The sequence below is a fragment of the Myotis daubentonii genome, chromosome 6 (genome assembly GCF_963259705.1).
Source record: "Myotis daubentonii chromosome 6, mMyoDau2.1, whole genome shotgun sequence".
In the NCBI taxonomy this organism is placed as follows: domain Eukaryota; kingdom Metazoa; phylum Chordata; class Mammalia; order Chiroptera; family Vespertilionidae; genus Myotis; species Myotis daubentonii.
Window position 1 is genome coordinate 85,994,715 of NC_081845.1, and position 24,583 is coordinate 86,019,297.

Genomic DNA, 24,583 nt, shown 5'->3' on the forward strand with positions numbered 1-24,583 from the left:
ACTCTCCCCCACACTTCTGGGTTTTCACTTGTTTGTGAAACACAAAGGGTTTCCTCCCTATGACAGCAGTTTCTAGTCATCAACTTTCTGTACTGTAAATTACAATTTCACCAAAAAAGGCCTCTCTATAAATTACTTCAACCAACCTTTTGGTGTCCAGTAAGACCGGACCAAACCCAGACCACACCGATGGCGACCTCACACGCCGGAAGCCATTCAGAGAAGGCACTTCCCTTGTCCCTATTCTAGGAATCCTCCCCTCTTGGCAGGAAGTTCTACCTGAGACCTAACTTGAGCCCCAAAGCCTCACTCACTTCCTGAAGGCTCCCTGCGTCCCTCTAGTAAGGTCTGAGGACGCCAGTGGCAGCCTTCCTGGCCGCCGGCGGGCACTGCCTGGCTCCTCAGCAGACCACCTCCCCACAATGGTACCTGTGCGCTCAGGACTGCCCGGCGGCTCCGAGTAGCGGTTGAAGAGGATCATGAGGACGGTGCGTATGGTGGGCATGGGGTCCGTCCCCAGGGCGATCCCCGAGTGCCTAAACAAGGTGTCTCTCAGCTCTCGGGTGATAATCTGGTCTCCCAGAGTGTGGTGGTTGCACAAAAGCAGGCTGAGCAGGATCAGGCCATTTCTCACTGCGGAGGAGCACCTGGGAGGAGAGAGGTGGCCCGGGAAGAAGTTGACAGAGTGAACACAACAGAAATAGGAAGCAGATACACCGGGGAGAAGCCCAGCATCTGGGGAGGAAGGGGCTTCAGGGGTTCTCGGCCTCAGGTCACTCCGCCCAATCCCAAGAAGGAAGGAGAGGCCAGGGTGTCTCTGCTCGCTGGGCATCACCCTGCCCGCAAGCACTTGGCTGTTCCCCCAACGACAGTCAGAGAGGCCACTGAAGTTTCACCCAGAGGCACAAACAAGGGAGTTTCTGAGGGGCAGTGAGACGTGGGGAGAGCAGTGGTGACTGGGGCGCGGCGGGAGTTTGAGGTTCGGAGGGTGAGGCCCTGACCCCTCTGTGTTCAGCATCAAGATCACCGCGGCAGGGATGGTGAGGAGCAGGCTGTCCGAGCCTGGGCGGGTGGCTGAGTCGATGCTGGCGAAGATCTCTCTGGTCATCTGCACATCGAACAATGGGTGGGCAGAATCCTGGCTAGTAAAGAAGTCGCGGTTCTCCAAGGAGCTGGCAATGGCCAGCATCTTCAGTGCCTGCAAGAGGGACGTGGAGGCAGAGTTAGGAGGGAGCAGAGCCACCGGCAGAGGACGGAGAGAGCCAGGCCATCCTTCTAGATCTCAAACTTTGGGGGAGCAGAGTAAGAGATGGAAATGGAAAAGGCACTGATGGGACATTAAATACAAACAAAAACAAAAAACAAAAGCAAAGAAAAAAGACAAAATAAAGCAAAGAACTCTAACGCTCAATGGTGGTAATGAGTCCAGTTTCTCTCTACCGGCACCAAGGCTAACTGGTGGGATGGCTGCCCTCCCGTAGCTTCGCCTCAGAATGGGGCCCTTTCACAGCACTTAGTTGTCTGCAAAAGCGTTCCTTGAAGCTGTTTCCTTCTTGCTTGACAGCTCTTGCCTTTGCGAAACGTCTCTTCCCTTGACGTCCGTAAGTTCATGTCTGCCGGGTTGTCCTCCCTCCCTGGGGTTCCTCTGCCTAGACCTTACACATGCAAGTTCCTGTCCCCTTTCTCTTCTCACTCTGCATGCCCTCCCTAGGCAACCTGGGCCACGCCCATAGCTTCAGTTACCACTTAGATGCCAACACTCCCAAACGATGTCCCCTGGCCTCCAAAACCAGTGTCCCACCCTCCTCAACAAGGCTCCTTGGGCTTCCTCCCCGGCAGAGTGGTTGTAGTTATAGGAAAAAATACTTGCAATGTGCAAACTTGTTTGCTGGTACTATACAAAAAAATAAAGATGAACACTCTACCACTGGAGTGGAGAAGGTCTCTCCTGGGGAAAGAGTTGGCTCCCAAGAAACCCTCTAGGAATTAGACATAATTCCCAGGAAAATCGCCCTCCGGAGACCTGGGCCCTCAAAGCAAGTGCTGCCTCATCATAAGGCTTTCTCCCTTGGGCTACCCCACTCTCTCCCAATTAGCTGAATTCTGCAGACCTCATGTTAGATACAAAATGGTGCAATTTTGTTACAGGGCAAGAGGCAAATGCTGTATTATGGTCAAGCAACTTGAAAAGGTCAGGGAATTCTATCAGCAGACATGGCCTAGACCCGTGGTCGGCAAACTGCGGCTCACGAGCCACATGCGGCTCTTTGGCCCCTTGAGTGTGGCTCTTCCTAAGCCTTAGGAGTACCCTAATTAAGTTAATAACAATGTACCTACCTATATAGTTTAAGTTTAAAAAATTTGGCTCTCAAAAGAAATTTCAATCGTTGTACTATTGATATTTGGCTCTGTTGACTAATGAGTTTGCTGACCACTGGCCTAGACGATGAATGCTTGGCTGCTCTTGGGAGAAGCAGCACGCAGTAGGCCCACAGAGAAAAGAGCCTCCCGCCTCTCCCTGGGACAGCCTGCTCCAGGGGGATCTGTGCTCCTGTCCACACTTTGCCTTTGTACTTGGAAAGCATTCTCATACCTGAGGCCTCCCTGTACCCCTCCAGGACCCTCAGCCTATACAGAGCACACCCTGCCACATCCTGCCAGCCAGCAAGAATGCCTGGATCATTCTGGAAGCCAATTCTCTTAAGCTCCCCTGGACGAGGGCCTCCCTTCTCCATTTTCTGGTCCCAGGGTGGCAAGACAATGGCAATGTTGGCTTTGTTTTACACACATATGGGAAGGGATATTTTCTGTGTAAGGGTAAAAACTCAGATCAAAGGGTAAAAACTTACTCTGTCACATCTAGAAAATTAGTCTTTAACCAGACACCTAATTGTAACTAAAAAGGCATGGAAAATCCAACACACCTAAAAACCCAACTCCTGACTTCTCCCCATTCCTCCTCCTCCTCCAACATTCTTCCACCTAGTAAATGGCCACCTCATCCATCTGCTGCTCAACTGCAAACTTGCCGTCATTCTTACAGACATCTTTCTCCCTTTCTTCAAGCGGCACTCTATCTCCAAGACTATCCAGCTGGAACTCTTAAATCCACCCGCATCTTTTGGTCCCAAGGTCTCCTCGCTGATGTAAATCACCACAGTACCTCCCGAGGTCAGCAGTCCCCCACCCTGCCCATCTCACCCCTCACTCACTCCCAGTCCACTCACCGCCAGCCCTGCCTGCTGCACCAAGACGGAAGTCTTGTATTCTTGCATGCAAACCAGCACAGCGTAGATGCCACCCTCCCTGGCAAAGAGGGGGCGCCATTCATTCTTGGTCATGAGCAAGTACAGGAGGCGCAGGGCCAGCACCACCACCATCTTCTCTCCCACCTGGTTGGTCAGCACCTCCACCAGTGTCTTCACTAGCTTCTCTCTGGGAGGAGAGAAATTGGCGTTTCCCACCCCGAGTCATGCCTGACTCCCCGCCTAGCCCTGTACACCGAGTTCCAGTCCCTCACCCCTTCCCCTTCCCCACCTGCTCTTCTTGCCTCAGCCTCACTCCTGATGCCCCCTCCACGGCAGTCTAACTGCCTCTGGCTCCTCACTTCATGAAGGAGTCGGCAGAACAAACTGGTTACAAACTCTGGCTCATCTTTTCAAATAAGTCTATAAATTCAATGAAATTCTAATCAAAATGCCTAAAAAGTTTATTTCTTTAAACGTGATAGGCAGATTCAGGCCCAGAAAGGGAAATATGCAGGAATAGTCAAAAAATGTTTGGAAAGAAAGAATAGACTTGCCTACTAGTTGTCAAAGTATAAATATGAAGTTCTAATAATGAAAGCTCTGGAGATAATAGAGGGTAGTCAAACAGATCAACAGATGAGAAGGGAGACCAGGGCCGCATCCCAGTCAGAAAGGACAGGAAGGACCATGCGAAACATGACGTGGAGACACCTGGCTATCCACCTAGAAAAAATAAAGCTGGAACTCCGCTTCGCTTCATTTGCAAAAATAAATAGCAAACGTTTTAAAATAAATATAAAAGTCAAAGTCAAATATTTTCAGAATATATATGGACATATATTTTTGTTAACTTTGGTTAATCCTGACCCGAGGACATTTTTTCCATTCATTTTTTTTAGCTTTTTAAAATTGATTTCAGAGAGGAAGGGAGAGGGAGAGAGAGGTAAAAACATCAAGAATGAGAGAGAATCATTGATCGGCTGCCTCCTGTACGCCCCCCCAGGTATGTGCCCTGATTGGTATCGAACCCTGACCTCCTGGCTGACAACCAGCTCAACCACTGAGCCAAGTCAGCTGGCTCCACTGATTTTTAAAGAGAGTGGAGGGAGAAGGAAGAAGGGAGAAGGGAGAGAGGAAGAGAGAGAGAGAGAGAGAGAGAGAGAGAGAGAGAGAGAGAGAGAGAGAGAGAATCGAAGTGAGAGAGACACACAGATTGGATACCTCCTGTCCGAGACTCTTTAGTGCGTGGGCCCATACTCTAACCACTGAGCACACTGGCCAGGGCGGGAAATATTTTTGTAATCCTGAAATAGGATAGCCCCTCTTAAGTAGGACTTAAAATCTAGAAGCCAAAATAAAAAGTTGAAAAATATAGCAACACTACAATCTAAAACTTGAGCACAATGAAAGGCACTATCCACAAAGTTAAGAGATAAGCAACAAGAGTCAGAGAGAGGGTCCAGAGGAAATGCTATCGTAAGGGAAGGAAGAAGTATCCCGAGTCCCTAGATCACAGTGACCATCACAAGAGGGGAAAGCCAGAATGCCGTCTTTCTCCACAGGGACAGAGATGCATGCTGAGGAGGTAGTCTATGAACTATGGAGTTAAGAAACACAAAAGGAGAAATTCTGGAAAAAGAAGGCAAATACAGGTACTGGGGAAGTCCTGTTTTTATCTGTCTTTTCTCATGCTTTATGATTTTAAAGTGAGTCAAATACGCTTTAAATATATATGACCTCTGCAGTCATGGTTCTGACAAATGGGTTAACACACATAGGTACTATATCTGAATAGGTATAGAAATATAAATAAGGGTGTTTACGGAAATGTTAACAGTGACTATCTCTGCATAAAGGTTTTCAGATGATTTTTACCTTCATAATTTTCCCATTTTCTTACAGTGAGCATGAATCATTTTATATTGACAAAATAGTTAGGATTTTGAAAAAAAGGCAAGATATTTGAAACATAAGTAACAGATTAATATCCAGAATGTCTATAAGTCAATAAGAAAAAGACCCAGTAAGAAAATGGGCAAAGGGTAAAAACAGAATATTGAGCCTGGCCAGCATGGCTCAGTGGGTGAGCATCAAACTGTGAATCAAGACGTAATGGTTTGATTCCCAGCCAGGCACTGGGTTGCGGGCTCTATCCCCAGTGTGGGGTGTGCAGGAGGCAGCCAAGCAATGATGTTTCTCTCTCTCTCTCTCTCCCTTCCTCTCTGAAATAAAAAATATATATATATTAAAAACAAAGAAACAAAAAACACAGTATTTATAGAAGAAACACAACAAATGAGTGCAAATATACCTAACTTCACTAGAACTAAGAAATTAAAACAAGGAGATACCAATCATTTTAAATTTTTCCAATCAGACAGATTCTTAAAATATGCTAATATCCAGTGTTGGCAGATGTGAAGGAAACTCTGTATTTGAACTTGGACATAATCGTATTTCAGAGTCCTATGCAGAGTGAAAATATTGAGGCAGCTCTATGCGTACTGACATGGAGAGCCCTGTTAGACATACTGAGTGTGGGAGAAAAGTTGCAGAAACATGTAGCGTGATTACATATATTAAGACACAAACTCGGGAAATGTTCTAGATCCAAACACACCAACAAATGTAAAACTAGAGAAGGTCAGAAGGATACGCATCCGAATGACAGTGGTGAAAAGAAATTAGCTTTTCATTCTATGTTCTTTTATGGTCTTCAGATCTCTTAAAATGAGAATGTATTTTTATATTATTTACATAATTAAGGAGTATTAAAAACCCATTTCAAAATAGAAAGTAGGGAGGTAGGAAAAAAGAAGGGTAAAGAAAAGAAAAAAACTCAAGTTCTGGAGCCAAAAGTTCCTAGGTTTGAATCGGAAGTTCTGCTTTCTGTCAAACTCTGGGCAAGTTGGTTAAACTCCCTAAGCCTCGGTTTCCTCACCCATACAACGGGATGAGAATAGGAGTGAATCTTCCTCAGATGATAGGAGGACTTAATGAGAGAATGCAAGCAAAACGTTAAAGCCCAAAAACAAATGCTCTGACAATATTAGCCTCAGTAATAGTCCATCCTCCCGCTCTGCTGCTCCTCAGACTGACCCTCCTTTCACCCTCAGCCTAATTCTTAATCTCACAGATCCTTCCCACCCCACTAGCTGAAACCAAACTGCTTCCCTCTCCACCATTCCAACCTCAGGGATCTGTCAGGACGGACCAGAGGGTGGTCCGGCTCAGTGACCTCCTCCACAGCCTGAGAGAGGGCATCCAGGCTTGAGAGCTGCAGGTTTGTGTCCAAGCTGGATATCTGCACTGTAGCCACAACAGCCGCCACTTGCTGATCCAGGGAGCTGCGTGGACCTGGACCCCGCAAGGCTCTAGCCATTTCTGAAATGGATGAGGGAAAGGCAGTGGCTTAAAAAAATATGGCACCTCCACGTTAGAAGTCCTTAAAGGTCAAGCCCAGTTTTCCTACTGACATCCTCTATAATCCTCTATAATAAAGAGCTAATAGCTAATTAGACCAAACAGCAGAACAATGAAGCCGTGGCTGTGAGAGCCGAGCCCCTTGCACAAATTTTGTGCATCAGGCCTCTAGTTTTAATATATTATTCATCACTGTAGCTTGCATTCAGAACATATCCAATTCTGTGAAAAGCACTTAATAGTCAAACACTGCCCTAGCTCAGTGGTCGGCAAACTCATTCGTCAACAGAGCCAAATGACAGTACAATGATTGAAATTTCCTTTGAGAGCTAAATTTTTTAACCTTAAACTATATAGGTAGGTACATTAACTTAATTAGGGTACTCCTAAGGCTTAGGAAGAGCCACACTCAAGGGGCCAAAAAGCCACATGGGGCTCGCGAGCCGCAGTTTGCCGACCACGGCCCTAGCTGGTTTGGCTCAGTGGACAGAGCGTCAGCCTGAGGACTGAAGGGTCCCAGGTTCGATTCTGGTCAAGGGCACATGCCTGGTTTGTGGGCTCGATCCCCAGTGGGGGGCGTGCAGGAGGCAGCTGGTCAATGATTCTCTCATCATTGCTGTTTCTCTCTTTCTATCCCTCTCCCTTCCTCTCTGAAATCAATAAAAAATATATATATTTTAAAAAAGAAAAACAGTCCAACACTGAAGACAAAGATTCCCTGGAGGATGGGCACTCCTCTCCCGGAGACACTGAAGAAAGGGGCTGTGACTGATGAGACACAATCAAGCCAGAGGAAGGAAAACGGACATATGCTTCCAAACCATTTCCTGTGCAAACGTGGCCTTTTTTTTCTTTAAATCTTCACCCAAGGATATTTTTCCATTGATTTTTAGAGAGAGTAGAAGAGAGAGGGAAAGACAGAAACACTGATGTGAGAGAAACCCATCGATTGGTTGCCTCCTGCATGTGCCGGACCAGGGCCCCGACCAGGGAGGAGCCTGCAACTGAGGTACATACCCTTGACTGGAACAAACCCGGGACCTTTCAGTACGCAGCCTGACACTCTATCCACTGAGCCAAACCAGCTAACATGACCTTTTTTTCATGTCTTTCCCTCTGAATACCCATTTCTCTGGGGACCACCCAGGACTTTTTCCAACTTGAATGCCCTCCCCTCCCGGCACATAACTCACCACTGGCTGCCTCCTTTATTTTGGGGGACAGAGCCATTCCCTCAGTCAGCAGAAGCTGGTTAAACAGTTGTGAATCACTCTGTGCCATGGGGGGCTGCGTTTTTCCCTTGGCAGCCTCTGCCTCTGCTTTGTGGGGCTCAGCCTTTGCTTTGGGGGACTTGGTCTCTTCCTCTGAGAACCTGGCCTCTGACTTGATCTCCTCTTCTGGATCTGGGGTACAGGAGCGACTTCGGGAAGAAGATGAGCTGCTTAGTTTATCAGGTCGCAGCCCGTACTTGGTGTAGATTTTGGAGTTGAGCAGGTCACTGAGGGTGCTCCCCTCAAACCGATTCCAGAGAACCTGCAGAAGACCTTCAGCCACCTCTTTGGGCACGGAGATCTCACCGAGGGCCCTTTCATCCAGGGTCTGTCAGCAGATGGGGGTACGCGTATCAGGGACAAGAGACACAAAGGTCCCAGGGAAGAGTGGCCACCTCTCGCCATGCCCCACACACCTACATACCGCACCCTCACAGCTTCTGTCTCCTCCCACAGCAGCGCCCCTCATCATCTCTAACCTACAGCACCAGCCTCCTCCTAAGCACTCCTGTATCTAGAATTCCCTTGGACAACCCCACTTCTAACCCCACTACCAACCCCCTAGGTGTCTCAGGCCCGTAATACCTCATCCAGGTTCTCCCGAAGATTCTGAAAAATTGGCTGCTGCTCACATATGTCCAACTTCTTGATGAAGAAGAGCAGTTCCCACCACTCAGCCTGGGTCAGGTATCCCAACTTCTCATTCTTCTGAGGCTCAGGCTGGAGATATGGCAAAGAGTAGAGCCCATCCACAGGCTTCCAGTCCCAGGAGGGAAGTGCTGAGAACACAGGCAAAGGGTCTCAGCACCCGCCCGGGACAGAGTGGATTTCTGAATCTCTGGGGCAGCTGCGGATCAGGAGTGGCTTCATCCCAGCCACTCCTCCTCTGTTCAGGGACACGAGGTCCATGTCCCCTCTAAGACTCACCTGTGCCCAACATAGTGGGTCCTGCCCCCTTCTCCACAGCTGCTGAAGCTGTACCCACAGCAGCTTCCTCAGGGCCCAGGATCTCTAGCATGTGCCAGTGCACCCAGTAGGTGCGACCCATCGCCTGCCAGAAGACCTGGTATGGAGCAAGACAGAGGGAAGGAGAACAGAGAGGGCTCACCATCTGAGTCCTGGGTTGTGCAGGCTTGAGGGGGCATGCTGGGCCAAGTCCGGGGGCACACAGCCCTCAGATGCACACCTGGCTAGGCTTGGGAAATCCTCCGGATAGCCAAAGGCTCCCTTTCCCTGTCAGTGGAGGCCCTGCCTCTCATCTCTCCCAAACCTTGATGGCCTCTGCTTCTACACGCCCTCCCAGCCAACCACATGGGTAGGGGGCAGGGGTGTCTCCATATATGGGGTTCTGCTTCCTGGGTGTGAGTCTCTCCTTGACCTCATAGCCCACCTACTCCGGCCAGATTTTCTCAGGCCCCCGAAAGCCCCCCTTCGATTGCTGATCCCCTTTACCCAGTCTAGTTCCCTTGGGAGTTTTCTCCTTGGGTGGCCTGCCAGTCTCCTGCACGGAAGCCCCAGCTATGCGCCACCCAAAAGGATCCCCATCAGGGTCCCACCGCCATGCGCTCGCTCACCTGCACAGGGGGCACGCCATTGTTGCTCTGCCGGAACTCGCCCTCCTCCCCGGCACTGACCTCCTCGTAATCATCCAGCATCCGCACGCGCATCCCCGGCACCAGTGTCTGCTGCACGTATTCACCATAGCCGCTACGGCTAGAGAACTCATAACGCTGGCGGAAGGCCCGCTCTTGCCTTCTGGGGGTGGCAACCGTGGTGGGGAGTAAACCGCTGGGGCCTGAAATGCAGGGCTGAAAGATGGACCGGGACGGCCGGGGAGGCGACATGCCCCTCTCGCCGAGGTTCTGGGCCCAGCCCATGCTCCGCACCAGCTCTGAGATGAGGTTGCCCACAGCCATACTGAACTCCAGCTCCCGCTGCCCCCGGCTTTTCTCCTCCCCTGGGGGCAGGGAGCCTCGGTCTCCAGCCCCGGGCTCTGGACTGTTATTCAGCTGGTCCAGCAAGGAAGTGACACACAGGTAGCGTTTCACCAGGGAGAAGAGCAGCTTTCCTGGGATCTGCAGGGAACAGTCTGTGGTGTAGGTTCATCTCCCAGCTTTAGCCCCTCTCCTTTCCCCTCAATAGCATCCTCTACAGAAAAACATAAAGGCCTCATCCTCATACCTATAGTTCTCAAACTGTGATTTATATGAGAAACACCCAAGAGGTGTCTTAAAACACAGATTCCTGAGTTCTAATCTCAGGAGTTCCGAGTGGGGAGGGGGCATGAACCTTCGTTTTAACCATCTCCCAGGTGGCTCTGACGCTGAGGCAGTCCTGAACCACACTGTCAGAAACGATGCCCAAGGCCTACAACAGCATGTGCCCCACAGCCTGAGGCAGGCTGAGTACCTGAGGCAGATGAATGCCCTCAAAGGCCATGCAGTGCTCCTCAGAGGATGTGGTCTCTGCAAACAGCTCCAGCAAAGTATAGCGGCTGTCAAAGTCCATGTGCTGCTCGATGCCATCTTGCTGGCTCAGTGACAGAAGGACGTGAGCCCGACTCCCTGTAATCCACACCCAATCCGTATCCTCTCCTCAATCCCCGATACTTTCCCTCTGTCTCTCCTAGACTCTCCATCCCCTGCCCGAGGTCTTCACTTCTTTGTGGCTGAGACTCACAGTAAGATATACATTTTACATGGCAGCCTGATGTAGGTGTATACATCTATACCTGAAACATACACTGAACTCCAAAACTTACACTGAACTGCTACAAAACTTACCTTAAGTGCTAATACTAATATTTTAACATTTTTTTAAAATGTTGGTTATAACTCACCAAACTGGTTTTACAACTATGCGCCACCCAAGACAGAGGGAAGAAGAATAGAGGATTCACCAACTAATGAATCTCAACCCACAGTTTAAAAATATAAACCTACCCTATTCTCTTCTTTGTCATTGCACTGAGAATGAACAAACAAACCAGTTCCTATCACTGTATCCTACATAGATTAATAGGCAATAGCCTATTCAGCTATAGTTTTCCTTTGCATCGAGTTGGTGTTAGAGTTGGGAAATCCTTCCTCTTCCTGTTCTTACTCCTTGTGGCCCCATTCTCTTGCCTTCCTCCCCTGGCTGTCTCTTACCAGCGTCGTGGGCTGCCAGAGCCTGCAGCAACTTGCCCGCACTCCGCCGGATCTGAGGCTCGGGGTTGCACAGCATGTGCATGAGCAGGTCCAGGGCTCCTGTCTCCCTGAAGACCCCAGTGAGGGGCCCGATGCTGGCGTAGGCGCTGAGCACGTGGATGGTGTGGAGCACAGCGGCCGTGAGGCTCGAGGTCCCACCTTCTGCCAGCTGCCTGGCAGCCCTCTGCACCAGCGCCCGGACATCAGCTTCCATCTCTCCCATTGCCACGTCATCCAGGCCTCCTGGGTCTCGGGGAAAGCTTCCTGCACCCCCCGCTGGCTCACGCTGAGGTCCTTTAGATAGAGCCCACTCACCCAGCAGCATGGGGCAGTTGGCATAGACCTCGGGGGCTGACAGCCACATGAGGATGTGCTCTGCCTTGCCCTCTTCCACGTCCACTCTACCCTCTTCCCCACACTTCAGGACACTCCATCGGATCAGGTATTCAGGACGTCCATCGTGCCCAGGACGCTGTCGAATGAGCTCTTCAGGATATGCCTGCAGCCGAGGCCCCAAGGGCACCATGAGGTCCCCAGTGCGCCGTTCCCCCACCATCCTGACCTCCTGGGACACACAAGCAGAAAAGATAAAGGTAATATGGAGTAAGGGGGAAGACTACATGGAGGGGGTAGAATCTTGAGACACAGACAGGGTGGGTGGTGATTGGTAGGTTGCATGATGGAATTTAGGGGCCAAGTAGAAAGGCCAAGAATAGCATGAAATAAATAACTTGAACATACTCTGGGATATATACAAGAAGGAAGAATGGAGTGAAAACAGCTAAGGGTAAAACAAAGAGGTTTAGAAATGGAAAAGGTTATGAGATGAGAACAGGCAAGGTAACAAAAAGAGGTGACAGTTAAGCAGGACAATCTAGGCAGAGCAGCAGGGTGTCTGAGGGATCCAGATCAGGACTCAGAAGAATGACAAGGATGAGCACGAAAGACAGCAGCATGGGAGACTGTGGGGCCAGAACAAGTGAGGAAAGTCAGGGTGGGAGAGGGGTGAGCGGGGGGGGGGGGGGGGGGGTAATAAATGACAGGGTAACGCTGGAAGGTAGATATAAAGGAGTGGGCCATGGCAGCTATAGAGAATATCGATGAAAGGAGGGTGGGCTGCAGACACCCACATCCAGATGGCTGGATGGGAAAAGCACATGAGAGTTCTGTGCAAGGAGGAGGGGTCCAGGGAACCAGATAAAATCATGGGAGGTAAAGACCAGACCCCGTCCTCCATTTATTCTACACGTGTGGTGAGGGTCTAAGTCAGGCAGCTATGGAGGGAGGTGGTAATCGTGGCGTTGAAGGGCTGGGAATGAGGTCAGGAGATGGTGGAGGTATGAGAGAGGCAATATAGTGCAGATTTCAGCATCAGATAAATGTGACTGCATTCTGGCTCACTGACTTACTATGTGTGTAGTTTTTGGCAAGTTACTTAACCTCTGAGCCTCAGTTTCCTCCTCCGCAACATGGGAATGATATTCATACTGAACTCATCAAGTAAACACTGACGATCGCCCATGTAAAGCACTGCGAACAGCTGCCCTGCGCATGGTGAATGCTCTGTAAACATGATCTAGTGTCATTACTCTTAGCTGGAGAAGGCAGGCCAGTTCTCGATGGGACACTATGAAGTCAGATCATGAAGGGGAGCGGGGTGATGGCTATGCCAGGAACCCGGAACAGACAAGAAGCGTGGGGCAGCAGGGAATGGCGAGAATAAGAGTGGAAGGTAAACCCAGATGAAGAGATGGTAATCAGGACAGGGGTCATATTGGGGTACAAGGATGAGAGTAAAAAAAAAAAAGTGTGGAGAGGGGGAAACACAGGATGTGGACCCCCATGGAAGCAGGGGGTCTAGTTACCATGGGGCAGGACAAGCCTGGAAGGAGACCGGTGACGGGGTGGTCAACAAGTGCTGAGCAGGGTGGAGAAGTGGAGCGACTGGCCAGGCCCAAATTCGGGGGGATGGGGCCACTATAAGGAGCAGTGAACTGAGGCATGGAGATGAGGGCTAGACGCGGGAAGAGACAGCCGGTAGGTGCAGGCAGCGAGGTCAGGCCCGAGCTTGCAGAAAGGCAGGGGCGGTGCGGGCCAGAAGGCGGTGGGAACAGGTTTGGGGGGTGGGGAGAGCGGGGGGGGGGAATGGGGGAGACACGCGGTCCGAGGAGGCTGACAAACCGGGCGAATCTCAGGGAGCAAGACCTGGCTCCCGGCGTCGCCCCACTACGACTGGGGCCGGGGAGGGAGAGGGCAAGGATCGGGCCCACGCGGAACTCCCCTCTCACCTCCCACCGCCCGGCTGGGCTCGCGCTGGAACCCCGAGGCCGGTCCCGCCGTCCTGGCCCCGCCTCCTCCGCGGCTCCCTTCCGGGTCACACGGCGAGCGCACGCCCAGCCGGGCGTCTACGGGTCCCACCGCGGCCCACAGCGGAGCGGAGCATGCGCAGTATCTACGGCTGCTGCACGTGGGGCCGCGGCGGGCGGAGCCCGCGGTCGCAGTCACGTGGACCCGTGCCTTTGCAGCAGCAGGCAGCCCTTCCCGTCCACAATCAGCTTGGAAAAAAACCCCCTTCCCTTTCTCTGGGTCTGCCTCCCTCCTCCCCCTGACACCTAGCAACCCACGCTCCCACCTAGGGCTGTCCTTTGAGGTTTTATTAGGTCACGTGGCCACGAGTGTCCCAAACCCCCCAGCAATGCTTTAGATTGGTAGAGTCAGTTTCTATTAATTAAAATTGCTTATCTCTGTGTTGACCTAAGCACCTAGCTAAGCCATGCACGTCGATAAGGCTCCAAGCCCGGCGAAATGTTTCTTAAATTAAATCGTTCAGAGTTTAACAGGGCAAAGCACTCCTAAGTGTTGCGGTTGTTTTCACCAAGCAACTAGGCTTCCTTCTCAGAGCAGCAGCTTTTGGGCTTTAATTCCTGTTCATACCTCCGTCCCTCCCTAGACAGAAAAACAGAGGCAAAGATCCCACAGTCTGTGCACAAAAATGATACATTTATTGAAAGAGTATTTTTTTTTTAATACAAAAGAAAGCTCTGTACATAGGACTGTGACCATGTCCACTATTCCTGGGTCAGCATCCCAGGAAGTAGAAATCACTGACATACACACCCCACATTCACACACACATTCACTCAAGTGTGCACACGCGTGTGCATGCACACACACACACACACACATACACACCCCAGAGCCACCAAGGAAGGGAAACACCAAGGGTTGCTGCACATATAAATGCCACCTTATCCCTGATGCACGCATGTTCTCCCAAGGCCATGCTCACACAACACACATTATAAGCACTTTGCCTGATTCACCCACTGGGTCTGTCTTTTGTGGGAAGGAGAGGAGGAATTCATCAAGGTCTCCTCCTCTGGTGGGGGAGTTGGGAAGTGAGTGAGTGAGGGTGGAGTGAAACAAGAGCAGAGAAAAGGGCTGGGCAGTTACAGACCTGAGTCCCAAGCCCCCCCACTCTCTGGCCCCTGATTTGCCATGCCCCAGCCTTGTAAGCCACCCATAAGCCCCAGCTCTCTCCAGGAGAAAGCCCAGAAAGGTGACTTCTATCTTGGCACCCGAAATTGGGGCAAGACAGCAATGGGGGTTAGAGGTTAGGGGGGACTCAAAAAATGTTGGCAAATCATCCCCTTGATAACTAGGCTGTGCGTAAAATCTCCCCCCACCCCTTCACCTAATCACAGAAGCAGGCTTGTTCCTACTGAAGGCAGTCATAGGGTTAATAAAGCTCCACCCCAACTGCTGCCCGGTTCTGAAAAAGCTTCCTTTCTGGATATTGGGGGTGAAGGTGGGCTCTGACACAGGGTAAAAGACCCTCCCCGTGTTGGCCCACCCTGAAGGTCTACCCCAAAGGGGGAAGTGGGGGGTGGGGCACGGCCCCTGTACAAATTACATAAATACTGAGGTTACACTTAGAAAAATAAAGTCATTTTCTTCAAGGCTTTTTGTCTTAATTTTAAAAAGTTACAGTAGCTGCTCACTCCCTGGGAGAGCTGCCCACTTCTGGTTCCCCTATCACTGCACTCAGCCCAAGAGCTGCTCCCATTTTTCTGAGCCCCTTTCCTGCCTCTCACCCCCTCCCAGATCCCACCCTGCTCACTGCAACTTGGGCCCCAAGCAGCTGCAGGCCTGGGGAGCACAAGGCTGCAATGCCCATGCATGTGGCACAAATGAAGTCAGTTTCCTCTACCTGACACCCCACCATTTGGTCTCCCTCTTCCCTCTCCCTAACAACAGCCCTAGAGGGCAAAAAGAGGCCCAGAGCTGTGGGTCACCCTCCCCATCCCATTGTGGCATGGCCTGAGGGCCCCTCCCCCGGTTTTCTCCTGGAAATAACCCAGGACCAGGCAATCCCAGAATCTCCCCCACACACTGGTGGGCCCCAAGTTCAGGGGGTGGCTCTGTCCCCAGAGGCCCAGCCAGTTCTGGGGAGCCCCAGGGCTCCCCAGGGAAGGGGAGCTTGGGCAGGGAGGGGGACGAGAAAAACTCCATAAAAAAAAGTTAAATATTTTAAAAATATATATTTATAGATTTGTTTTCACTTCGTCTCCTCAAATAAAAAGTTCAAAATCAACTTTAAGTAAAGCAGCTGGGAGGAGGGGGGGGAAGATGGGGAGAAGGAACAATGATGGTTCCCTCCAATCCGGGAGCCCCTGGAGTTCCCAAGGGAGCGGCAAGGCAGGGCAGACGGCCCGGGGACCTGCTCCCTGCACAGGCCCAGCTACGTGGAGCTGCAGGGGCTGCAGGCGGCAGCATGAGGGAAGCAGCCCCATCTCCCCAGCTGGCTCCCTGGGGAGGGCTCTACTGACCCAGCCTGTGGCAGACACAGTACTGACATGGGGTCAGCACTGAGGCTGGGCAGAGGACCCCATTGCTTCCTCGAGGTGGGGGGGAGGATGGTACCTAGTCCCACAAAGATCTGTTGTGGTAGGTGGGGCACGGTCCACTGGGAAAGCTAATACTCATGGCAAACATGGAGCCAAGCTGGCAAGGGAAGTCTGAGGAGGGGGGGCAGCCCCACCATCAACAGAATGGGAGGTGGAGCCAGAAGGAGGGGAGAGTGAGGGAGGCCGGGGTGGAGGGTAGGCTGGCCCATTTCTTTGGCTGGAGTGAGAGGGCTCAGTCCTGTGGCTGCCCACTGCTCCTCCCCGCCTCCCTCCTGCGGCCCGTCATGTGTGTGAAGAAAACGTGAAAAGGCAACAATAAATAAGTGGTGCCGTCCCCTGGGCCATCTGTCCAGGGCGGCAGGGCAGATCAGTCACTCTTGGTGCTGTGGGCGGCGTCCAGGTTCACCACCTGTAACTCGGTGAGGTTGCTGCTGCTCCCGGCCTGCTGCCCTATGACAGCCATCTGGAGGGAAGTGGATGTGTCAGGAAATGAGGGCAGGAACACATCAGCCAGCTCAGACCTCCTGCTTGCCTGCCTGCCCACCACAGGTCTGACCAGGAAAACAGACAGGCCTTCTGGCTAGGAATCTTAGCTTTGACTAACTAGTAATAAAATCCCCAAGGTCAAGATAAAGAAGTAGCTGGCTGGCCCTAGCTAGTTGCTCAGTGGTTAGAGCATTGGCCCCAGGGCTGAAGGGTCCTGGGTTTGATTCTGATCAAGGGCATGTACCTCAGTTGTAGGCTTGATCACCAGCCCTGGTCAGGGCACATGCGGGAGGCAACCAATTGATGTGTCTCTCTCACTTTGATGTTTCTCTCTCTCTGTCTCTCCCCCTACCTTCCACTCTCTCTAAAAATCAATGGAAAAGCCCGAACCGGTTTGGCTCAGTGGACTGAAGGGTCTTGGGTTCAATGCCGATCAAGGGCACATGCCCAGGTTGTGGGCTTGATCCCCAGTAGGGGGCATGCAGGAGGCAGCGGATCCATGATTCCCATTATTGAAGTTTCTCTCTCTCCCTCTCCCTTCCTCTCTGAAATCAATAACAATATATTTTTTCAAAATAAAAAATAAAAAGAGGACCTGGAAAAAGTTAAAAAATAAAATCAATGGAAAAAAATATCCTCGGGTGAGGATTTAATAATAACAAACAAACAAAGTAGTTGGCTGGCTGGGATGGGGTGAAAGGGGTTCCCACCTACCTGGTGAAGCTGAACTGCAGAAACAGGGATCTGTACTGTCCCAGATGGTGCTGTCAGGAACACCTGGGGGACGCCACCTGCATTGGAAAACGGGAGATACTCAAATTGCTTGCTCAAGAGAAACTTCTAGTTATTGGAGCTGATAAATGCACATATGACTGGGTGAGTCTCAGATGTAATGCCCTAGGGTGAGTGTCCAATGTGTCCAAGTGCATGTGTGAGTGTCCAAGTGTGCATGAGTGTCTAAGCAGACAAGCATGGGCCCCAGAGTGTGTATGCAAGTATCTGTGTGTATATGTGTAGAAGCATGGAGAGCATCTTAGTTTATGTATGTATGTGTGGACATATATATCGGGGGTGGGGGAGAAAGCGTGTGTGTGTATGTGTCTGTGTGTGTGTATAAGGGAGATAATGGTCCTCCTTTTCTCAGCCCTGCCCCCCAACTCACCTTGCTCCTGGACCTGGCTGTGGGACACCTGCATGGTGGATGGCGCCTGGGAGAAGGCATTGAGCACGGTGAGGCTGCCATCAGCCAGGCCCGAGGTGGGTGCATACATCACCGCATGGGGGCTGGGGTACATCATGTGGCCGCCCACAGTTGTGGGTACAGATGACGTCATGATGGTGGCGGGCAAGGTCACTGGCAAATACAGACACATGTCAGCGAGGCTGACACTGGTCCCCACGGATACCTCCCATCCCACCCCCAGGAATTCCAAGCCGCCAGAGCTCTCTAGCCATTTCCCAGGTCAGCGGCTAGACAAGACTCGTTCCTCTGCTACCTGTCATCAACTAAGAAAAGCCTTATTTTTTCTTGAACACAACAGCACCAGCCTTTAATTGTATCCTATCACATCGTGCTATTTAATTGTCTATTTGCTGGATTCTCTACTCTAAGACCCTAAGGCCCTGGGAAAAACTAAGATTACAGTAACTGACCCAACCTAAGGCAACTCAGATACTACTCCCCCTTTAGGGAGCTTCAGTATTTTTATTTGTTTTCATTCCTCCTCCTTCTTCCTAAATGTGTGGCTAACAAATGCATCTTTTAAACTAGCACTTCTCAAATGTGAATGTGCATACAGTCACCCGGGGTTCTTGTTAAAAATGTACATTCTGATTTAGTGGGTTTGGGGTGAGGCTTCAAAGTCTGCATTCCTCTCAAGATCCAGGGTGATGCTGGTCCTCCATAGATCACATTTAGGATAACAAGGTTGTAAATAACAAGAACTGAAAAGTAATTTTATTCTGAAAGTGTCTCACCCTATCTGGAATGACTGGAGATCCTGAGGGAAATTATGGCTACTCTAAACCTAGGAGACCCTCCCACAAGGAGACAACCGCTCTATAAATCCTCCTGGTAATTAAGCAAATGTGAACCTTTGGGCAAGTAACTTCTCCTTTCTGGTCCTCAGGCTTCTCATCTGAATAAGGAGGGTGGCTTCAATGGTCCCTAATTTCCTCTTTGAGTCCACAGCCCTACTGCAGGGCAGGATATAAAACCCCGCCACCCCCACCTGACTTTCTCTTAAGGATTAGAATAAGGGTTAAGCCAATAGCCTCAGTCTCCACATTAAAAAGTGACAGAGCTTCAAGCTATACCTGTCCCGCTGGAGGAGGTCTGCGTGAGGTCTGTGCTGCTGTCGCGAGAGGGAGACGCTTGTTGTGGGGCCTGGTGCACCTGAATGGCCTGCACTGGAACTTGCTGGGCCACTGCCCCACCTAGGAGACACAGAGACTTACTTGTGCTCTGTCCTACCCAGCCACCACCTGCACCAAGCACCCTCAAACACCCACATGCCCAGGGTCTGACACACTGCTCCCCAACTCCCATCGCTATCTTTTGTGGGAGCCAAAAAGGCCCTTTCTGTCCTGAATCTTGGACTCGAGGGGCTTCTCTACTCTGCTTTTGCTCTTCCCTCCTCCTCCCGTCCTAGGCCTTGCCTCTTTCCTCTTCAGGAAGTTGGTATTGACCCATCAGGGACATGATCTGCCTTCTAGTCAAGGTAGGGAAGTGACAGAATGTCTACTGTCCCTGTGGCAATGGGGGACACAGGGCTGGGCTGGCTAGACAAGGCCAGAGCATATGGCTGATACTTACTGACAAGGATAACAGAGGTTCCAATGGGGAGGGGCATGCTTGCCAACGGCTTCTCTCGGGCCCTGGCCCCCTGTCCACCCTCCTTCTGAGCAGGGGAAGAGGTTCTCCTTGTGCCAACCCTAAGCCCACTCTTCCCATGCTCAATTTGCCCCTTGTGACTCACCAGGCATGAGGGTAAAGCTGGTAGGCAGCTGCATGAGGCCCCCAGAGGAGACAGGGCCACTGCCTGTACTCTTCAGCACCGTCCCGTTGGCACTGCTGGCGGCACTGGGACTGACACTAGCAGACACTGGTGCCAGGTAGTTGGTGATGGGGAAGGAAGGGCCGCTGCTGACTTGCATGGTGGTAGAGGTGCTGGGTGCTGTTTGGATGGTGGAGGTGGTACCCGGCAGGTTGGTGACTGTGAACACCGGTTTCAGTGAGTCCTACACCCAGAGTAGAGATGGAGCAGTGAGCCTCTACCAGACCCTGCCCCTGCAGGAGCTTAATGTGGATTGACAGCCCAGACCGGAACCAGTGTGCTTGGGTGCAAATCACAGCTCTGACCTTTATCTGCTGCCTGGTCCATGGGCAAGTTATTGAACTGCTATGCTCCAGTTTCCTGTCTATGAAAGGAGGGTAATAATACCTACCCCACAGGTGTTGTGAAGAATAAATAGGTTAACATACTTAAAGAAGTTAGAACAATGCCTGGCACATACAAAGAGCAGTAAGTATTTGCTGCTCTTATTTAACATAAGATAATGATAAATATGGTCATCATAATTCCCTGAGTTCAGCCCCAGTGGACTATGGCCATCACATTGGCTGGGGAATCAGGACACCAGGCGTCTGCTCCCAGCTTTGGCAATGACCATCTGTGTGACCCTGGGAAAATCACTTACTCTTTCTGAGCTCCAGTTTTCTTCTGTAAGTGTGAGAGGACTGGGCTACTGTGCCCTCTTTAAACGGGTCCTTCCAGCTCATATTTGCCAGGCTTCTGAGATAGGGACCGAAAGTTTTTCCAGGGAACTTATGGCTTGAGAGAGATTTTAGGGGGTTGGCACTTTATGACAAATACTTAAGATTTTAATTACCAAAAGAATGGATTCATCCAGCATAATTTTCTGTGAGTAAGCCCTACTGCTAAGAGTTTAAAAATTATTACAGATGCCACCACATGAGGGGAAAGTCTAAAGCACTGCCTTTCCCCTCAGGGAGCCTTTGTTTTTAGAAGGGGAAGGAGGAAACCGGGGGCTGAGAGCCAAGCCCGGAGGACTGAGGGGCTCAAATACTGGGGATTGGTCAGAGCGGGATGTTTGCTAAGCGGACGCGCTCAAGGCCCCTGATTGGTGACGGCGTTGCTAAGGCAAACAGTGCCGCTCCCTCCAATTGGCCAGTTGGTGAAGGACCCGGAAGGCGGAGTACCCGGAGGAACTAGGAAGGAAGCTCCGCCCCCTCTCCTTACCGGGAAAAGGAAGGGGGAGGCGTGCCTAGGGCCGGCATCCCTAGCAGCCGGGAATACCCTCCCTAAGGTGCCCCGGCGGACATCCTGAGGAGGTAGGTGACCGGCTAGTCAGGTAGTCTGCGCCCAGGCAGCCAGCCCCCCTGCACCCAGCGCCGGCTTCCCAGGCCCTGGAACCCACGAGGGCTGCTTCCTACTCGCCAGTGCGCCGGCCTGCGGGAGGCCGGGCTGAGCTACGCCCCCACCCCGAGCGGGAGACAGCTGGCGGGAGGAATGCGAGGGCCCTGCCAGGCGGGCGGGCTGCAGGCGGGAGGCCGGCTCGGAGCCGGAGCCGGCCTTATATGGGCACGGAGGCCGCCCGCTTATCGAGTGGGCCGGCCTCCTGTCGGGAGAGCGAGGATGGACACCTGTCCCCTAGGATGAGGGGTGCTGACCCGGCTCCACTCCACACCGGTGGGCACCTACCACCTGTCCTCGGTGAGGAAGTGAGGGGGCCCCCCTCCCCTCTCTGCCGGTCAAGTCCCTCCCCTTCCTTGCCCTCCGATGGGGGACCCAAACACACCTTGGTCTCCCCACTGCTGTCGGACTCAGACACCTGGTAGGTGAGGTCTGTCTCCTGAAAGCCCGTGGCACTCATCCTCTGGTCGGTGGTGGGGTCTGAGCGGGGCGGGGAGTCCGGCGAGTTGAGGCAGGTCTGGATCAGTGCCTTGCCGGTCTCACTGGTGATCATGGGCTGCAGCTTTCGAGTGGCAAAGGTATAGACATGGCCTGTCTCGCTGGCCACCAGCAACAGCACCTGTGTCCCTGTCAGCGTGGACAGCTCATAGGCCTGGGGATAACGGGAGGAGATGGGGCGGTCAGCAGACTTCCCTCTACCTGCCTGGGGAGCAGGAGAGAGGGCGGATTACAGGGATACCACGCCCCACTCCATCATGACCTTCCTCTCCAGGGGTGGTCCTACCAGCACGTCTGAAGGTGAACCGGAGCAGGAAAATGCCCGCCTGCACACAGTTCCAACCCCCTCTTGACAGAACATAACCCCAGCGGACACACCGGGGCCCAAGGACCTGCCCCTCACCACAGCTTGGTGCCCGGCCTCAGAGAGATGGCTCCCATCCCCTCCTCACTGTCACGAGGACAAGGACGACCTCGCTGCTGTACTAGAAGTCACTACTGTCCGGACCCACATAAGACATCAGGGCTGATGTGTAGCGTTGGGGAGCCACCTAAACTCTAAAATGCCCCATGTTCCTTCCCAGAAACGGCACAGGCAACTAACCTGTTGCCGTTTGTCTCCTGCCCTGTAACACTGTGTGTGCTACCCATTTTCTTCCTTTGTCTTCATACAGCAGTGTCCGGGCTGATGGCAGGTGGGGGCTAGTTCAGCAGCCACGACCCTGCCATGAGCCCAGAACGGGGTGGTCCCACGATGGTCTCCTCACAGCCAACAAGGTCCACAGACCCACCTTGGCAGCAGCTCTGACTTTTGTAGGGAACAAACCGAAACCCCAGCCAGTTTTTCCAGAAGTCTAGCTTCTTGTTTCCCTCCCCGTTCTCCTGCTTCCACCCTGTCCCCTATCTCCTACACCCCAAGACGACTCCTTTCCTCGCCCCTTTTCACTGGGTAACCACAGAAAAGGATTTGCTAGGTGCATCTGCAAACCTCCCCGCCTTCCCACCAAACTCCACGCACAGGTTCTCCCCAGGGCCGGGCATCCACTTGCCGGAGAGGCAGAGGACTCTGAAGCCCGTCTCCAGGGGGTGTGCAGGCCTCCGGGGGAGGCATTCAGGACACACGGCCATGCAGGACCCGGCTCGGCCCCTGCGGGTCAGGGCGGCATCCGTCCTCCTGCCCTGCTCCCTGCTCCCTCACCTGGAGCTCGGAGCCCATTCCGTCATCAGCCTCGCCCGTCCTTCCGGCTAGCGCTACCTCCGAGGTGCCCACCTCCCTCCCACATCTGCTCCCTCATTGTGACACCGCTTCCAGCCTCCTCACCTCCATACCTGCTCCTCTGCTCCCTGATTTTGGGGAGCCCTTCCCCAACACCAGCGCAACGGACCTACTGTGGATCCCTGGGTTTCCCAATCCCACGCCTCGCCCCTTCCCTCGGCAAGGGCCCGGCTCCCCTCCCGCGCCCGTCACTCCCACCTCGGCGCCTCTCCCCTCTGCTCCGGGCGTTCGCGGCTGCTCCCCTCTCCCCACATTTCCCCGGCGGCCCCTCCCCTTGCACTGTCCCGGGGTGAGAGCCATCTCCTCCCACACGCCTCCCGCGGACTCGCCGCCTCTCACCTCCGCCGCGGCGGGCGCTGCCTTCCTCCCGGGCGCCCCCTGCGCGTCCCCACCCTCCCGGCTCCCCGCGGCCGGCCGGCCTCCCGGGCCCGTACCTTCTTCATGATGCCCGTCTTCCTCTTGCTGAAGGTCGTGTAGCGCCGCAGCTTGTTGTCGATGAACTCCATCTTGATCTTCACGCGGCCCCGCGTCTTCTTGCCCGGCTTGGCCCCGCTCACCGGCCCGTAGCCCCCCGCGGCCGCCGCCGCCGCCTCGGGCCCGCCGACCACCATGCCGAGCTCCATCTCACTGAGGCTCCGCTTCAGGCCGCGCCGCTCCGCGCCCAGCTCCTCCTCCTCGCCCGACTCCGAGTCGCCCTCGCTGCCGCTGTAGAGGGCCCCCGCGGTGGGTGCCGGGGTGGTTGTCGCGGCGGCTGCAGCCTCCCGCTCGAGGCGACCCGGCCCGAGCCCCGCGCCGTTCCCGGGGACCCGGCCCCCGTTAGCCCCGCGAGTCCCGCCGCCGCCGCCGCCGCCGCCACCTCCACCGCCCGGCCGCCCCGTCGGAGTCCGGTTCAGGCTGCCCCCCAGGGCCGAGCCCCGGCCCAGCGCCGCCGCGGCCCCAGCTTGGGTCGGTAACATGGCGCTCAGTGCAGGAGGACGGACAGGCAGTCAGCGAGGAATCGGAGCCGTCGCCGCCGCCATCGGCTTCCCGGCTCACCCCGGCGCTCCCGCTGTTGCTAGTGCCGCTATCACTGCCGCCGCCGCCGCCGCTGCGAACCCGGGGCCCCTGCACGCCCGGGCCGACCTGGGCCCTCACTTTCTTGCCCCTGTGGCCCGGGTTGCCCCAGGCCGCGCGGAGCGCCCCCTATCCGTATGCTACGGCGGCGCGCCCGGCGGCCGTCAGCGTCCCCCCGGGGGCAGAGGCTGCTGGCCACCGCGGGGACGGCGGGTGGAGGGGGCCGGGACCACGCGCAGGCGGCGAGGGATCCCCCGACCCTTCCCCCCCATATAAAGAGATACAATGTTTCCTTTTATGGCGAGGCCGCTCCTTATATGGTGAGCCCCTAAGCCCCCGCCCCATTGGTCCATCGTTCCGGCACCTCCGCTCTCCATTGGCCCACAGGGGGCGCCTATTTGCATAAACATCCCGAACTCGCTGCAGTCCTCGGGCGTCAGACCGCGACTCCGAAAGGGGCGGAGCCGACGCCTCTTAAAGGAAAGGGAGAGGCGGTGCGACTCCACCCCCAGGACAGCGAGTGGGAGGCGGACTGGGCGGGACCTGCGGAGAGGAGCCCTAGCAGGGACTGGAGCGCGGTCCTGCGGCCGAGAGGGAGCACGCTGGGAGCCCGGCCCTGGAAGGGCTGGGGACAAGCACCCGGGGAGTTCCTGAGTGCATTGTGCGGGCCGCAGTAAAGGCTATAACAGCCCAAATTCCGCCGGGGTGCAGGGAGCATTTACCCACGCCTTCCTCAGGGAGGCAAAGGAGCTGGCCGAGTAGCGGGGGCTTGGGTCCCTAGTGTCCAGACTGGTCGC

The 24,583-nt window shown here is 53.6% G+C and overlaps 2 protein-coding genes across 3 annotated transcripts in view; both read right to left on the reverse strand.

The window, feature by feature from the left end:
• The window catches only part of CUL9 (cullin 9), a 37,315-nt gene extending 24,080 nt beyond the window's left edge, over positions 1–13,235 (reverse strand). Inside the window, exons 1-11 of one of the 2 annotated variants that reach the window (XM_059701613.1) lie at positions 12,996–13,235; positions 11,092–11,695; positions 10,352–10,506; positions 9,517–10,017; positions 8,870–9,005; positions 8,528–8,721; positions 7,865–8,270; positions 6,440–6,632; positions 3,228–3,435; positions 1,002–1,198; positions 430–647 (exon numbers count right to left, since the gene is read on the reverse strand). In XM_059701613.1, coding sequence (XP_059557596.1) covers positions 430–647; positions 1,002–1,198; positions 3,228–3,435; positions 6,440–6,632; positions 7,865–8,270; positions 8,528–8,721; positions 8,870–9,005; positions 9,517–10,017; positions 10,352–10,506; positions 11,092–11,695; positions 12,996–13,133 — 2,950 coding nt within the window. In that variant the 5' untranslated portion in view covers positions 13,134–13,235. The remainder of the gene's footprint in view (positions 1–429; positions 648–1,001; positions 1,199–3,227; positions 3,436–6,439; positions 6,633–7,864; positions 8,271–8,527; positions 8,722–8,869; positions 9,006–9,516; positions 10,018–10,351; positions 10,507–11,091; positions 11,696–12,995) is intronic. The other variant, XM_059701614.1, reaches the window with a different exon arrangement.
• An 873-nt stretch (positions 13,236–14,108) lies between these two features.
• SRF (serum response factor) lies at positions 14,109–24,072 on the reverse strand. The gene is made up of 7 exons (XM_059701617.1): positions 23,168–24,072; positions 21,345–21,611; positions 19,502–19,763; positions 18,840–18,959; positions 17,686–17,877; positions 17,238–17,314; positions 14,109–16,500 (listed from the first exon to the last, which is right to left on the reverse strand). The coding sequence occupies exons 1-7, from the start codon at positions 23,687–23,689 to the stop codon at positions 16,405–16,407; spliced, it is 1,536 nt and encodes a 511-aa protein (XP_059557600.1). The 5' UTR covers positions 23,690–24,072; the 3' UTR covers positions 14,109–16,404.
• Positions 24,073–24,583: the final 511 nt, after the last annotated feature.